At 37.0% G+C, this 16741-nt stretch overlaps 1 protein-coding gene across 4 annotated transcripts in view; it reads left to right on the forward strand.

Moving 5' to 3' along the window:
• Positions 1 to 16741, forward strand: part of PDE10A (phosphodiesterase 10A) — a 255673-nt gene that overhangs the window by 112308 nt on the left and 126624 nt on the right. For all 4 annotated transcript variants that reach the window (XM_080390538.1, XM_080390537.1, XM_080390539.1 and 1 more), the window contains exons 3-4: positions 2531 to 2559; positions 14632 to 14752. In XM_080390538.1, coding sequence (XP_080246664.1) covers positions 2531 to 2559; positions 14632 to 14752 — 150 coding nt within the window. The remainder of the gene's footprint in view (positions 1 to 2530; positions 2560 to 14631; positions 14753 to 16741) is intronic.

Genomic DNA, 16741 nt, shown 5'->3' on the forward strand with positions numbered 1-16741 from the left:
AGATTTGGTGCATTTAATCTATCCTCTGTCTATCATTGGAAACTGCAGTGGCAGTTACGTCTCACAATAGTGTGAAAGCCATAAGATTGTGGTGGCCATTTTTACTAGGTATATTACAATAAATTCATTTTGTTCCAGTAGAGGATGACTATTATGATTTACCCATGCTGTTCAGCATACACGTGCATGATTTTGTTAAGTGGATACATACAGGGTTGAAGATAACTTTGGTTTTGGTGGGTTTTTTTAGGGTATGAAGTTATTCAGGGTGCTAAAAGTACAAAGTAACAGAGATAAAACAGCTGACAAAGTTAATACTGATAAATACTGGCTACTTTACATGGGGGCGGATGTTTCTAATTTTACATATACAGTAGTGGGCTCTTAATTAGTTGTTAGTGCTCTGGAGAGAGATATTGGTATTACAATGTATAAACGTTTGAAAATATTAGCCCAGTGTTCAGGAACCATCAAGACACAGGTAAAATGTTTGGAATTATTATTTTCAAATAGAGAGAAAACCCCTAAATCATCCCTGTGTCATCCTGTATGTCCCCATTATGTTTTCCAGAGCTGCTGTATTGCCTGTAGTTCTGGACTTTCCATCTCAGAAGGATGCAGTGGGATAGAGGTAGTAGGAGCAGTGATAGCACCCAGCAGTGCTGAGCGGCTTGCTTGGCACCAGCAGCAAATCAGACCAGACCTCTCAAGCCAGGAAAGGTTTTGATGGGGCGTGATGCAGAGAAAAGCTTGTTTGACAGATTTGTAGAGTCACAGGCTCCATAGATAAGGTGAACAGACAGCATGAGATGAAGTTTGCAATGTGCACATTCAAAAGAAAAGAGAGACAGCTTTTCTCATAGTAAGTGTTTAAACCATGAAACTCGGAGAGTGGTGTGAATGCTGAGGGATGGTGGCTTAGGTTGGGAAAAAAAACAATCACAAAACAAACAAAACCTGACATCCCTCCTGCTGCCTGAAAGTGTGAGGATGAAAACCTCATCCTAGTCTTTTAAACAGAAAAATGTCACCACTGGTTCAAGAAATGTTTGATCAGTTGCTTACTGAAAACTGAGCGTATGCTCCACAGAAAGCATCATTATGTCATCACTGTTTTCTGCTGTTCACATCTGCTGCTGCTCCCTGTCAGACATCAGGTAGTGGCGGAGATGGATTTTGATTCTAGCTCTGGCTGGTCTTGTAACTGGTGTGTAGATTCATCTGGTCAAGGAAGATAACATCACTGAAGATTGCAGAGTATGTGTTATACATTGCATTGCAAACAACAGAACTACCTTAAACAGCTCATTTAAGTTTATGTCTGTGTTCTGCATGTGTAAATTACTGCTATATGATTTGATTTGGGGGTAAGAGAAGACTAATACTCACTTATAGTTGTGAAATACATAATTTTACTTGGTATCACTCAGTTTTGAGGAGAAATCTGTATTATGTAGGGTTCTTTCATTGGAAATTTGAATTTTTTTTCTAGACATTCTTGAATTAATTTTCTAAATTTCTAAATTTCTAAATTTTCTATCTACTCCAATAGACATGTATCAAAATACATGTATTCTGTGAGATTAAATCTATTTGGTGACTTAAAATTGTATTTCCAAAGCATAGCAATTTGATTCCTAGCATCAAATAAAAGGTTACAAATAGTTCCCTTCGTGTTTTCAGAAGCTAGCCAACTGAAAGTTTGTAAAGGTGTGCTTAAACTGTTTTTGGTGTGGTTGAACTGGAAGTTGGAAACTCTTCCTATGGCAGATGCATTCTTACTATGTAACTGCTTTCCCTTTATTTTCCGAAATACCTTAGTGTTTTAGCTAGTGCTCTGGTATTGTATCTGTGTTTATCTTTACATATTTACATTACAAAAAAATGCACGAGAATCTGCTTGTATTTGAAAGCACAAAACATGATAGTGTTTGTGTGTGTGTGTATATATATATATATATATATATATATAAAACCTGTAATCTATGTGCTTTTAATGTGTTATGCCAGATCACATTGGTGATACTCTTCTATTCTTATAGTCACAAGGCTTTTTTTCCACATGCAAAGAGGTCAACAGGGATAGCATCTTTGATCTTCAGAACAGAAAGTCTAAGCCTACTCACTCTCTTGCACATGTGGGATGTTGGTGGCATGTGTTTGGTAGCAAAAGGCCTTTACTTCTCCAACTGTGCCATACTGAGTTGGAATGTAAATGTAGAAGAATGGTACAATACTTGTTGGTTTAGCTGGCCTGTGAGTTGACTTAAGAAATGTGGGAAATTTTGTGTTCTTATTAAGTCAGGACAGAATTCCTGAATACTTTACCCTAATTTAAATTCATTTTTAGATTTAGAAGCGTAAAGATTGCAGCTGCACACTGGTCTCAGGATATTTCAATTACTTTATTGAACCATGTTAGAAAAGTTTTATACAAAGGTGCAAAAATTGTTTGATGTGTGGCATCTTGTTCTTCATTCAGCCTGGAAACTTCCCTGAGTGCCTAATTGTTTGTTTTGTTTTCTCTTAGATGAATCGACTCCTAAAGAAGTCAGCAGGGTAAGTGCTGCTCTCTATCCCCTCTGTAAAGAAGTGTAGTCTCTGAGGCTCACTGTTCACTTGAGATGATTTTTGTGCAGTCTCTGATCAAGATCCGACTCTATTCCCTGGACGCAGTAGGTCTCCAGAGAAAAGAAATTGGTGTACTGACTGATTAGAGAACAGTTAATAAGTAAAGTAAACATTAAGAACACTTGATTGGCTGTAAATAAATTAAAAGGTATTTTGCATTAACAAATTTAGAGTTCTCACTGTTATTTTCATGATGTAGTTTTAAAAAGTTACTTCACGGAAACCAGGGAAATCATGGGACTTTGAGCATAACGGCAGACTATTTAATCAGTGTTACTGCCTTGAGAGATGGCAAGCATAAGAGGAACCAAGGGAAGGAATATGCCTGATCTAATAACTCCCTTTGAGATGTGCTGTGGTACAGATAAGCTAAATTCTTTATTTTGAAAAGTTTTGCAGTGTACTGTATGAAATGTAACGTAAAATCTTAAAAAAACCCACATGTGTAGTAATGAATTCGCAACTCTAACCTTACCTCTGATTGACACTGTCCTGCAGAATGCCAGTCTATGGTGGAGGACTAGTTAGGGGGATCAGTTAGAAACTAGTGCCTTTGCTGGGAGTGACAAAAGATCAGTACAGGACAATCTGTTGCCCTTAGATGTGTCCAGTCAGCCTGAAGCACCCAAATGTTATTTTAAATAAGATGAGGGAGCCACTTAGAGCTTTCTGAGGTGAAATCGCAGTCCTGTTGCCCAGCTCTTCTTCAGTGTCTTGTGTAAAGTATTGCATGTTCCCAGGAGAAACACAGTATCATTAGACACATATTAAAAATAACACTAATTGAAAGGGTGCAAAAGCTGGTTGGGTGGTCTTGCTCTCAGTGGAAGTCCTTTGGAAAATACTAGGGTAAGGAAGGGGTGGAAACAGGCTGGCAGTGGAAACCTCAGCTGGGTAACCCTGAGAGCAAGGGGCTGGCAGAAAGGGGAACTGAAATTCACCTCTTAGGAGACAATGAAAAAGAGATTAAATGATGTCTAAAATGAGTTTATTAAAGCAGATGTTCTCTGTATACATGATATGCTCAGGACGTATAAAGGTGTTGAGAATTTAGGTAAAAATTAGTATGTTTTAGTAATTTATTAATTGTTAACACGGTTTTTGGTCATCCCTTATTATTCAACAGGTATAACAAAAGATTATGGTTATTAGTATATCTTACATATTGTTTTGATTTCAAAGTAAGTAAATATCTGCCTAAAAATCTCAGAAGTAGTACTCATTTATGTGGAAGAAAATTCCTTTTAATTGTCATGAATTTGGTAATCAGATTCATGTTTTACCTAAAACTCTATAAAATGAGTTACAAATCCTATCTAGGTTACCACATTTGAGCTGTTTAAGGCGCAAAAAAAGCAAGTTCTGGAGCCCAGAACCCGCCTGAGTCTGCCCTGCCCAGTGACCCCCCATCTCTGAGGCATGCTGGTCCCAGCCATCTCAGCCCCTCAGTCACATACAGTGACTTGGAGTTATCCTGAAAATGGATGGGCTGTCACGTGAAGTCCTGGAGTCAGCCGAACGCAGATGATACTTCAGAAGTTCTTAAGTAAACGTTGTCCCCCTTGGGTATTTTTAGCTATCAGTCATTGTGCACTTTGTGTGTATACCGTGTTACACTACTGGGTTTTTTATTTAAAGTAAAATATTTGAGGGCTCTTGGTAATGCACCTTACTACAAATGAAGATGTTTGTAAGTTTGTAGTATTTTTGAATAACGCCATACATAACAATATAGACCCTTGTAATACAACCTCTTTCCTCAGCAGCAGCAGCTCAAACAAATGCCAGTTTAATTAAAATCTGAACATAAATGGGAATTTAAATTAGGAAAGTTCTGCACGTGAGTAATGTTTCTCAGACAAAAAGACATATTCATGCTGACTGAAGAATTATGAGTTTTAAAGTCATTAAGTGTTACATTTTTAATTCCTGAAAATGTCTGCAAGAAGGAGCTTATATCATAGGGAAGCAAAAGTAAAAGTGAGAGGAAATTTATTGCAGAATTAAATCACTAACAGGTTTAAAATGTTGTATTAACTAGGAACCAAAGTAGAAATATGCTGATAAAATGTATTTTTCATCACTGATTTCCGCCCCCCCCCCCCCCCCCCCATTTTTCAATGTTGGGCAGAGTGAAAACATTAAAACATTCATAGTCATATGCTGTGACAACTTCCTTCAATCCTCTCCTTTTTTGTTGTGCTTATGCAGGACAAAAAATTTAAATTGAAGATATTTTTTGTTAAATATATTTAACCCCTTTCTCCCCCTAAAAAACCTCACCTTTTTTCTTTATAAACATACACATTTCTGTATGTTCGGGGGGCTCTAAATACTGAACTTGTCATTCATTTGCCTTTTTTTCTTTTTATCAGCAAAATGCAGTGGGATGAATGTTGTCCAGATTTCTGGGTTAAAAAAAAAAAAACCAAACCAAAAACAAAACCAAACTTTTAGCTCTTGAATTATTGGAAGGAAATTCCAGTATTTTCAAGGGTTTGTATTGCAGTTCAGTGCTTTGAAAACCGAGGAAGTTCTGAAAAATGCTGTTGTATAGGGAACTGCATTTTTAATCTTTTGCCATTTTTAGCAGCTTAGTAGAAAAATGAAGCTAAAGTAGCAATCTTAGCTATCAGCATTACGTTGCATGGTTTTGAAACAAGGAGTAGATGAAACCTTCCACATATTTTAAATTTTGAGATTTGTAGAATAGAAAAGAAGCTTTTAAAAATGTTTTATTTTTAAACCCAGTCTACTCATGGCAATTTTAGTCAATGTTTTGGTGTTTAGTTGTTTAGTTATTCCACTGGCCTGATGCAGTAGCTGTTGGATGGGGGGTGGGGAAGATTTCCCGATTCCTGCAGACTGCTTTTGGCATAAGAACAACTCTGATTATAAAATATCTCATGAGTTTCTGTGACCAAACAGTGAACCTGTGAACTTTTTTCTGCATGCTAGATTCCAGTGTTTATGAAATATATGTAACTGGGGACCGAACCTCCTCTTCACATGATGTAGAATTGGGAACATCCTTGGAAATACTGAGTTTCTTCTGCTTACTTATTGTGCAGATGTGTGTTGGCTGATCCCATCCATCCTAGCTACAGAAATGGTTTTCTGGGCAGAGGGATTTCAGAAAGAAAACCAGATACTGAACCGTTTGATGAAGAAAACTTAAGCTGAATTTTTTACTTTGAGCTGTTTTACCCACAAAAGAAACACAAGTAGAGGAGTGTGAGTTTGAGCACTAAGTGCGTATGTATTCATGCATATCTAGGCTAAAGAGATATTTCTTTGACAGTACTAGTGAAAACAGTGTGCATTGGAATAGAGAAGTGTTAGTATGAGCACTAAGTGTGTATGTATTCATGTACATCTAGGCTAAAGAGATATTTCTTTGACAGTACTAGTGAAAACAGTGTGCATTGGAAACATGTTATTCTTTTCAGTTGGCAAAAATAACCCCATTCCTACGTGAACTATAGCCAGGATTTTGTTCTACGTGCTGCTAAGTTTCCCGTGATCACTGTGTGCTCTTTTGTACCTCAGATTCTGAAGTTTAAACAGAAATACTTAATGTTCCTGATATGATCATAGCAAAATTAGCTGTTGTTCATTTTGCCTAATGACTTTCCATTCCATGTTTACTTGAACGGCCCTTCCAGTGAAGCTGCCTTTGGCAAGTACCTTTGCTTTGTAAACTCCGGTGATGCCAACAGCAATTCACTTTGCAGAAGTTTACCATATAAACACCAGAAAATTATTACCTAGCAAGTGACTAGCTCATTTATAGTACTTTATTCTTGGAAACAGGAGTAATACTTTAATCCTCTCCTTTCCCCTTTTTGGACTTCAGCTTTTGGCAGCTGCCTTGGCACCAGCTAGCACCCAGCACAGTATGTCACTGACAGTTACAGAATTAGCAAGTGTGTTTTCAGTAAACAGTTGCAGTAATTGCATGTATCTTCACTATGCAACTGGTAATAAAAGTTTGAGCTTTTTATGACACATTGGCAAAACAATCTAATTCTTTGTAGTATTTCCTTATTAAAGATGGAATTTAAATGTTTTTGCACAGTCCCAGAACTGAAGACTGTGACAAATTAATCAAAAAGTTAGCGGAACTAGAGCAAACATATGTATTTAGCCTTTAGAAGTGATGCAAATGGCATTGCACCCATTGTCACAAGAAGATGATGCTTGTATAAGCTGATTTCTTTATAAAGAAAATCTTGTGGATACGGTGGTAGTGATAAGCAACAGTGGTAGGAAAATGAGGAAGTTTATTTTTAATTTTGTACATGATGTCTTTAGAGTTCTTGCAAGTCAAGTATTAGGAAGGAATGTGATTTTATAAAAAGCTTTTTAAAGAGAGGAGCAGTATCCAGCCTTGTCAAGTTAAAATGAAGCTTGTTATGCTGTTTTATTATATAATCTGGAGAGGTGATATAATTGAGATATTCATGCAGTTTTATGAGCCTTACAGTTAATAACAGCTTATGTGGTTACTTCTATATGATCATAATGTTCTTTTCTCGTAAGCCAAGGCTTTGCTTTTTATTAAGTGTTTTTCCTATTACTAGTGAAGCAGTTTATTTCAGTGTTACCATTTGACAAAGGGAAGGAGCTGATGGAAAGATTAGAATTGGATGTCAGTGGATGGGGGCTATTTGGCAGGAAGCTTCTTCTAGGGAAGGTGTTCACCATCTCTCCAAGACTTGGAAATCAGCTACGTAAACAGATTGGGAAAGACATGCCTTCAAAATTAGTGAACCTTTGCTATGCAGAGTGAAAGAGATGGTTTTCATCTTTTGACATCATAGGGCCCGTCTTGCCAAATGTCATCTCATATTTTCCCTTCTTTGCTTTTGTCGTGAACAATGCTTGATGTGTGAACAAACAATTCATAAATACCTGTGTACCGTGCTGCAATGCTAAACTTTATTTACTGAGCAAGTTCTAACCCATGTCCTCTCCAGTCAAAACAAGAAGAACAGACGTCAGACAAATGCTTGTGGAAGCAGTTTTCTCTGAGGCTATGTACAAGCATTAAAATTAATCACCTCAGCTAAGTCTGCTCTTTATAGCTTCTCTCTTTCCAGTGTCCAAGTTTAAATAAAACTGGTTACTCCAGCCAACCCCAGTTACCTTTTCTGATTATTTGGAGCAGAGATACCTTTTTTCTGAGTTTCCTCTCCAAGCTCACTGCTCCTCTGAAAGCCAGCTCTGCACTGTAAGCTTGCTTGCCACATTCCCTCTACTTTTTCAGTCTAAGCATTTGACATCCTTCAGCTCAGCATTTCCACCTTGAAGCAAGCAAACAGTTCTATTCCTTTTCTCTAGGTTTGGGCTTTGTTTTGGGTTTTTGTTGGGGTTTTTTTGATTGGTTTTGTTTTGGTTTTTTGTGGATCTTTTTTTTTGCTTTTTCTGGAATGAAGTCCAGATCCATACTTTTGGTTCTTCGTATGTGCAGTTTAGATGTGCTTCACTGTTATTAGGACACAGTTGCCTCTTCGTTATCTGTGCTCAAAAATGAGAGACAACGGTTTCTATGCAAGATGCGAATTAGCCATCATTGCAGCTAAACAATGCAAGATATTGCAGCCAGTGGAAGTGCCAGGCCTAGAGAAGGTAGCAGTACATGTAAACATACATATCAAACATGTACAGAGCCCAAGTTATGTACACATGAAAGTGAAAAGTGACCCAAATAAAAGTTGGTGCCCTTTTCCCAATTTTATTATTGGTTTAATTAAATACTTTGGCTTTTTTTTCTACCAGCATTTCTCTTTTTATACCCATCGGTCATCAGAAATGCAGTAACATTACTATAACTAAAACACAACAATTTCTTGCATTTAAAGAAGTAGGTGACTTTCAGGTGAAACAGGTCTGGCTTTTTTGGTTTCTAAATGGGATGTCTGAATACTCATTATGGTAAAGTGTAGTGACACATGGAATGCACGTTCTAGGTACTTTTAAACATGACATCTCTTAAAAGGCTTCTTTTGCCTGCAACAGGCTGGATTTGATCGCCAATATGTTCCTCTCTAGTTATGCATTACTTTGCAGGGGGGAGGGAAAAAACCCCAAAGAGAGAGGACAGGATATTTTTCAGTTTAAAAACCTGCTTATTATGTGGGCAAATAAAGTTATGGTGCAAAAAATCTTAAAGGAAATATACTATTTCTTTAAAAGAGATACAGTAATTGAGTATTGATGATCCTCCCAGAAAATAAATTATAGAGGCAACCAGAAAATTATATAGATTGAGTCTTGTAAATCAGGGTGGTAACTGGTGATCTGGGTTTTTCATAATGCTCTATTTCAACAAAAGGCATCAAACAATTTTGTTTGTTTATTTTTGTGACTGCAATGCTTGTTTTTAAGTAGTACAAAAGTGTTGCTGTTGGAAATTATTTCTTTATAAAGCAGGTATCAATGGCATTGAATATATATAACATCCCTAAGTAAGACCAGTCATTTTATACCTCTGGTCTAGTATGAGCATACCTAGCATGAAATAGTTTAGATTGACACCTCAATCAAATGACAAGCAAATGTTCAGACCATTAAGACTGCAAACAAATGCAGTCTTTTTTTTATTATTATTTGACCTTTTTTTAGCTCATCTTTGAATTTGTTCCTGATGATTCTTGTTGCCAACTGTAGTTTTAAGGGAAAGAAAACTTGTGTTGGCTGGAAGTTTATCAGGAGATTTGGGTCATTTTGGGTTTAGCAGCTTACTGATGTTCTGTAGTATACTTCGTAGAGAAGAAAGCAGAAGACTGAAGAAGTCTGGGTGCAGGTTGTCTTCACATTTCTGATCTCATGATTTTATTTGTGGTGAAATCCAGTCCCTGTCAAAAAGACATTGTTTTGTATAAAGTGCTGCACAGAGTCACTTGGATTCATTACATGCAAGTCTTGATGCTGTCAACAGATTAATTTAGGTGGTTTGATAAAGCATTAGCTGGTTATCTGAAATACTACTTGATGTAACAAAAGAGAGAATAGGTATTTTTAACTCCTGTGTCTATATGCAATCTCTGTGGCCTATGTACATCCTTTGTTCTTAGTGATTTAGCACCCTTCAAAAACAGGCTCCTTACAAGAGCCGCTGTTTGTCTGAATGGATCCTAATCCTTGTCCAGGAATTGCTTCTTACCTGAACTGCTGGGTTAGCCTTTTTTTTTTTTTTTTTTAAGAATGTCATTGTCATTTTGATCTTACGAAGCTTTTTTGTCCTTAGGTTTTTGAGGCTGTTTTTTTTGGTGGTGGTTGTTGTTTTGTTTTATTGGTTTGGTTTTTTTTTTGCCTGCTTACATGTCTCATTTCATTTATGGCCTCAGTTTCAAGTGTTCTGGGACAGAATAGCCTACACTTCCCCATGGTTTGGCCCCTCTGACACCTCTAGAGTGCCTTGCAAATGGATGGGGTGGCACTGGACACATGTATAACATAAGCTCGCTCGGCACTGCTGATGTCCTCATTGCAGGCTCTGTCCAGCCAGCCTGAACAGTGGTGAGGCTGTGCCCCTCACCTCCCAGCTCCTCCTGCACAGCAGATGGAGTGGGGGAAGGCTGGGATGGCACCAGGGGCTGGACCTGGAGCACTGATTACGAAGATCCCTACTGCTTTCCCAGGGCCTTGCTACATCTCCATTGGATAATACTTGAAAGGGCTGGTAAAAAGCCTTGAAAATGTTTAAGAAAATGCTTAATAAAGAGTTGGTCTTTGTGTTCCCAAAAGCCTGTTTGCAAGGCATACTAATATAACAGGTCAGTACCTTCTTTCTTTCCCTGGGCAAAACATGTGTGCTGTCCTTCCCCGCTGAGCCTGTAATGAGACAGGAGTTCACAGCCACCTCCAGAAGGCGGTACTATGGCTCTTATAGCCCCGTGGCTGGCTAGCGGCCTCCAGTGCCAGCTGACAAAGAGCTCTGTCTTATGGTTCCCTCTGACGTCCTCTGACACCAGCCCAAGATGCCTAGATTACAGACGAAAAATAAGCAACATCAAGAGGAATCTCTCTGGATGTGGATGTTTCCCCCATGTTTTGTGGTTTTCACAGTTAGGTTTTAGGTTTTTTTCCCCTCTCCTCATCTAATGAAGTTCTGCATCCCCAAAGTACATTTGGCCATCCTTCTCCACGTTATGTGGAATTTGGGCTGTTTGTTTATTCTAACTCCTCCTAGCCTGCAACAATGGCATGCACTATGAGGACTGTGGAAGGACATGGTTCTGTTGCAGAACCAGGCAATTGTTGCTGCGGAGAAAGAGCTCTGTAGTAGGGAGTAAGTATTGCATAGGAACTTGCTTTTCTCATTGCTATTCAGAAGACATTTTAAGAATTTACAGAGAAAACAGATCAACTTCTGGATTATGTTGGCACTTATTGACCCTGTGCTGTATTAATGAAGGCTTTTTGCTGCAGCAGAAGGGCTTTTTCTTTTCTGCAGGAGTATAAACTGCCCCTGGCCCAGCTACCTTATAAGCATGAAAGTGTGGAAATTAACCTTCATTTCAGTTTGTCATTCATTAAGTTTACTTTGGATTAAAATGTATCCTTGAATATTTTTTTTTTTGGTGCCTTAATCATTCAGACTGAATGCTTAAAGTTCCCTTGAATATTTTTTTGTGTGTGTCTTAATTGTTCAGAATGAATGCTTAAAATTAATCTCACTCTATGGATATTTCAGTATCTCCATTCATGGAATAAAAATTTTATGATTCTCAGCCTCTCTGTTTAGAGCTAAGGCACAGCGTTATTCTTAAATCACTTATGAGTTGCTGTCTTCTGTTGCACCACAATATTCTAAAGACAAATAACCGTAGAAATATTTTCATATAAATCCTGCAAAAAAGTTATTTCATATTTATAAATTTGAATATGAATATTTATAACAGGATTTCCCTTCTTAATTGTTGTATCTTTTTCATAGCATTATATATATGCAGCTACTAGAAATATGATGCCAGTATGATAGTAGTATGATAGTGCTAAACCAGCTTGTAGTCCACTTGAATTATTTTAATGTAATGTCACTGAAATTCAGAATTTTACAGTAAATAGGTCAAAATACTTGTAGACACTGAATCTTTAATAGAAGGAGATCAACAACGGGAAGAATGAATTAAGTAAAAGTACTTGAGCATTAATGATGTTTAAATTGCAAACAAAACTATTATAAACAAATGAAGAAACAGTACTTATGCCATATATGGTGACAAATAAGTATTTTTTTCCACCAAGCATGTTGAATTTTTTTTATGAATTACTTCCCTCAAGTTAAGTTTTACTTAAATACCCAAATATGTGCAGGTCTGTGTTAGTAACTGCATTGGATAGTGCTTGTACCAGGGTTTGTTGGTGATTTATTCAGTGTTTAAATACATGGTTTCATAAAGAATATTGTGGCTTTTCAAGCAAACGTAATTGTGGTTATTCAATCTAAAATGCCTAGAACCAAATAAATAAACCTCTTTCACTCCACCATAATAAAACTAAAAAAACATTTTACAGCATGACATTGCTGGTGGTTGATCTAAGTCATAGAATTACTTAATTGTGAATCTGGACAAATTCTATTCATCTGGCCAGCGGTGGATCCACAGATTGTTGATAATACAAATCTGCCATATTACAATTGTATGTATTACGCAGCTGCCATCTTTTTAGTAACATGGATGCATGCAATGATTTGCCCTGCTTACAAAATGTTTGCAAGCATATGTTGCAGAGGTGAGGATAAAGGGCACAGAGCTTATTATGTAATTACTATGCACGCAGAACTGCTGCTTGATTACAGGGGAAGTTATTATTCTGCCACGGCTGTTATGCCAGTGGGCTCATTTTGATGATGCATTCACTTAATGTATTAGCTTTAACCTTTGAAGATTTGATTTAAGTCCTGACTGTGCATCACAGGCCAAGACATATATATTCATTTCCAAGTTCTGAGAAGGCATTTTTCCACATGATAAAGGCTTTATGCATGTGTGCTTGATTAGCTGTTGTTGCTTTAGGATATGTGGCTACACATACTTTTGCAGATATGGGTTAACACATATGAATAATATAGACTCATTCAGCATTTTCCTGTTATATGGCTACTTATGGCTGTATTCTAAGTATGAAAATTCCGCTTTCATGAAACGATGTTATTGTTTTCTCCCTTTAAAGAATGATACAGTAGTAAATTTGGGACACAACAGAGGACAGTCAATGGAAGCTTGCCAGCTGCCATACGGTGCTAATAACAGTAATGGTATGCTGTATTGTAAACACAAGACTTCAAGCAATTTACACATGTATGCAGTGTGACCTTACGTTGCTGTCCAGATTTATAATCACCACATGGATTTATAGAAAGAATTATGAAGCGTTGAGTTTATTATACATTGAGAAAATTTCAGGCACACCCTAGGTCTCAAATGTTCTAATATGTCCATCTGGAGCAAGAGATTAATACACCACCATGTGTTAAGAAGGGGTCATGACAAAGGTTGTATATTTTTAGGAGCCATTTTAAAGTCAAGATTAAGATCTGCTTAATTTAATGGAATTGGGGATTGATATTATCCAGCAAGCACTTGGGTTTTCTGTTGGTAGAGTTTGGGTTTTTTTTGAGATGAAGGCAGCAAATGTGTCCTAAACACATGGCCGTATGCTCTGTATTCATGACATAGTGTGTTGTACAAGGAGTGCAACAACACTAATACAAGTATTAGTGGGAATAAAAGTTACATCATGGAATATATTGTGTAAGTTATGTGCTTAATCCATCAGTAAGTGTCAGAGGTTTTACCAAGTTACAGAGAAGATATAGAGAGATGTGGAGCAGAATTACATATATGCACATAAACGTGAGAGTGGTGGTAGACTGTTGTACTCTGAACTTTAGTGGCATTTTCTATAGTACTGTTTACATTTGTCCAGTCTATATTACATTTTGCTGTAAAATATGAATGAGTAGGAGAGTCAGTCTTAGTCTTTCAAGCAACATTAATTTGTCTAAATATCACCAGCTTCATTTTTAGTTTAAGCAACATAATTTACTGCGTCACTGAATTCAGTAAGTAATTGACCATATTACTTTCTTCAGTTACCACATTACCAGTTTTGGGCAGGGTAATGAATCTTTACTTATTGCCAAGTATTGCTTTCTGTGAAAGTATTGTTCTTGATGCTGTTGGGCTACACATGCACACTTACTGCCAGAGTTATCAGCCCTTCAGGACTTGGTTTTGGGACTCAGGAACCAGATAACCAAATGCAGCTGGGCCCCTGAAGGGAGGCTGCATCTCCTTTCCTAGGAAGTTTTAGCTACGTCCTGCTGTTTCATCACACCAGCAGCCAGCACCCCATTGCTCCCATCTAAATATCCAAACTGATTTATAATGTCTTTCTGGCTTTGTCTGCTGTCTTCAGTTGAAGCAAGTTCCTGTTAGGCCACAGCAGCTAGCATGATTTTGACTCACGCGATTTCTGTTCTTCAGTCTGTTGGTGATAACTGCTGCTGTATTTGGAAGGCTGAGTGCCTTGAGCTACACCTCAAAGCTCTGGTGATTGGCACAGTTTTGTCTTTTGGTTCATGAAGTTGAGGTGGGAGATGCTGGCAAAGGCAGCGAGTTGCCTCCTTTTGTGGTGGAGTAGGAGCTGAAAAGGAGGGATTGAAGATTACTTACCTTATAATTGTCGCATCTCTCAATTCCTTCTTGAGGCATTGTCGTGTGACCTTGGACAAGTTTAGGTGATTATTAATTGCATAGTGGTGTACTCAGGACACTTTGAACAACTATCTAATGGAGCATAGAGTGGAGCACTGTGCCTTTTGCTTGGCAGTGACTCAGTTCTTCAGGCAGTCAGATTAGGACAGTCACGATTGATGTGGTATAAAAATCTCAACTTACTATTTGTAGTGAATTTACATGTATAAAATCTGCAAAATAAATCAGAGTTATTCTAAAAATGTTCTCCTCATCTTTGCTTCCGTAGTACCAGGATACGAATATGCAAGGTGTAGTGTACGAATTGAACAGCTACATAGAACAACGCCTGGATACAGGAGGAGATAACCAACTACTTCTGTATGAACTGAGCAGCATCATTAAAATAGGTAAGAAAGAGAGTAGATGTCTCTGAATTGTTACTTACACAGCACATTTCTTATGTGGTTTAATTAATAAAGACAGGTATTGAGGGATACCAGTGTTTTCTTTGGATGTTGTCTCAGTATGAAATTACTTTGCCTTCTGTCCCTCAGTGAATCCCTGACTGCACTTGAGTGTATTTCATTTTTGAGTATCCAGTTGCAAAATCAGAGTCCCCTGTTAAATGAGCCAAAGAATAGACTATTCTGGTCATGATGGTGTTGCAATGTCAACATTGAAAGTAAAAAAAAAAAAACCACAACCAAACCAAAAAAACAACCAAACAAAAAAACCCCCTATCAGTAGTATCACTGCATACTTGAACTCCTTTTGAAAGAAAACTGAGATGTTACTGAAAGGGCAGAACTTTTGTGTGATCTCAAATTACATTTAGTTGTTTAGATAGGAAAAAATGGTTATAATGTAAGTACCTTTTGTGGTAAGAAAATACTATACATGATCAAAAATTTAAAAATAAAAACAACAACAAAAAAAATCCTACTAACAGTAAAGTGTAATTTGGCATCTTTATAACCAGGGTGGATGTACTCAGACTTCAATAGGAAGTATCAGTAGCTTTGTCCAGTATAGATTTCAGTCAACTCTTTGGAAAGGTTTTACAATCCCTGCTACTTCATCATTTTTTAATGATGACTAATAGTTCTGGTTTACATACACGTTTTTTTAAAAGGATCACTTCTGTTTACTGATTTTGTTTAAGTGTTTATTTGGATATCAGTGTCCAGCTCACAGCAAATCAGACTGTATTTTGTTAATACACAGCAAGTGAGAAATTATAGGAGGCAGGGTCTGTTAATCTTTTACAGTTATTTGTTTTCTTTTGTAAAGCAGATGAGATTATATGTTTAAAATTTCCTTTACAGTGCTCGTTTGCCTCATAACTCAATATGCTTACATACTTACGTAAAGCTGAAGGATTTAAAATCTGAATGCAAATGCCATGAACTCTCCTTGGTGTTACACAGTTGACAATAAGCAAGTAACTACACAGTGCGATTTTTTTCATTTTGCTAAAGAAATGCACAAAGTCAATTGATTTGATTGCACACAAGTATATTCACTCCCCTGAAATGTACTAAATGAATTATTGTTTTCATTCATAGAAAAAATGGGTATCAGATATGTACATTTACTGGTTAGAATGTTTATTAAGTGTTAGGAAGACAGACAGACTTACAGTATTAATGTCTGTTGTGTAAAGTGAAGTAAAAAACGTTGCCTGCTGTATCCTCTTCTGATTTTGAGAGTTTTTATTTTAGCAATAAGTTGTGATGGTTGGTTGGCTTCAAACTTTTGGGAGTTTAAGGACTTTGACTTTACCCTGTTTCATACAGCAATCTGAATCTGGCAGAAATCTGACAAGTAAAAACTTTCTGGGTAGCATCAGTGTTTTTAATATGGAGCAGGTGCAGAAAACAGGAAGTTTGTTTTGAAACACATTTTTATGGCAATATTTACAACACTTTATTTTTGCTATTTTTCATCATTTTCTATCAAGGCAGGGACAAACATAGCTAACCATCTACAAATGGTATTTATTTTACTGAGAATTTATGATGTTATCTGGCTGATTATATTGTAAATACATATCCTTATGTTATTTCTATACTGTCATATGAATTAATTTGAATTTACAGACATTAGGCCCCAGAATAAGAATAAGATGTATAAAGAGATGGTTTCTAATTTTCTAGAATTCTAGAATGTGGTAAATGACAATGGGGAAAACAAGAAATACCTCCTGTCTCTAGCTTTGTAGAGTCTGGGAAGTGTCAAGGGACACAGCAGTAGACCTTCACTTTTAGAACTTTTGATGTTTGTCCTAAGTGGAAGTGAATCTGTGGTTTCACCCCAAAGATCTTGTGTCAGTTCAATTTCCCCCTGTGAGTACAATTATTTCTTTTTTTTTTTTTTTTTTTTTTTTATTGCTTTGG

The sequence above is a fragment of the Falco punctatus genome (genome assembly GCF_963210335.1).
Source record: "Falco punctatus genome assembly, chromosome: 5".
Taxonomy (NCBI): Eukaryota; Metazoa; Chordata; class Aves; order Falconiformes; family Falconidae; genus Falco; species Falco punctatus.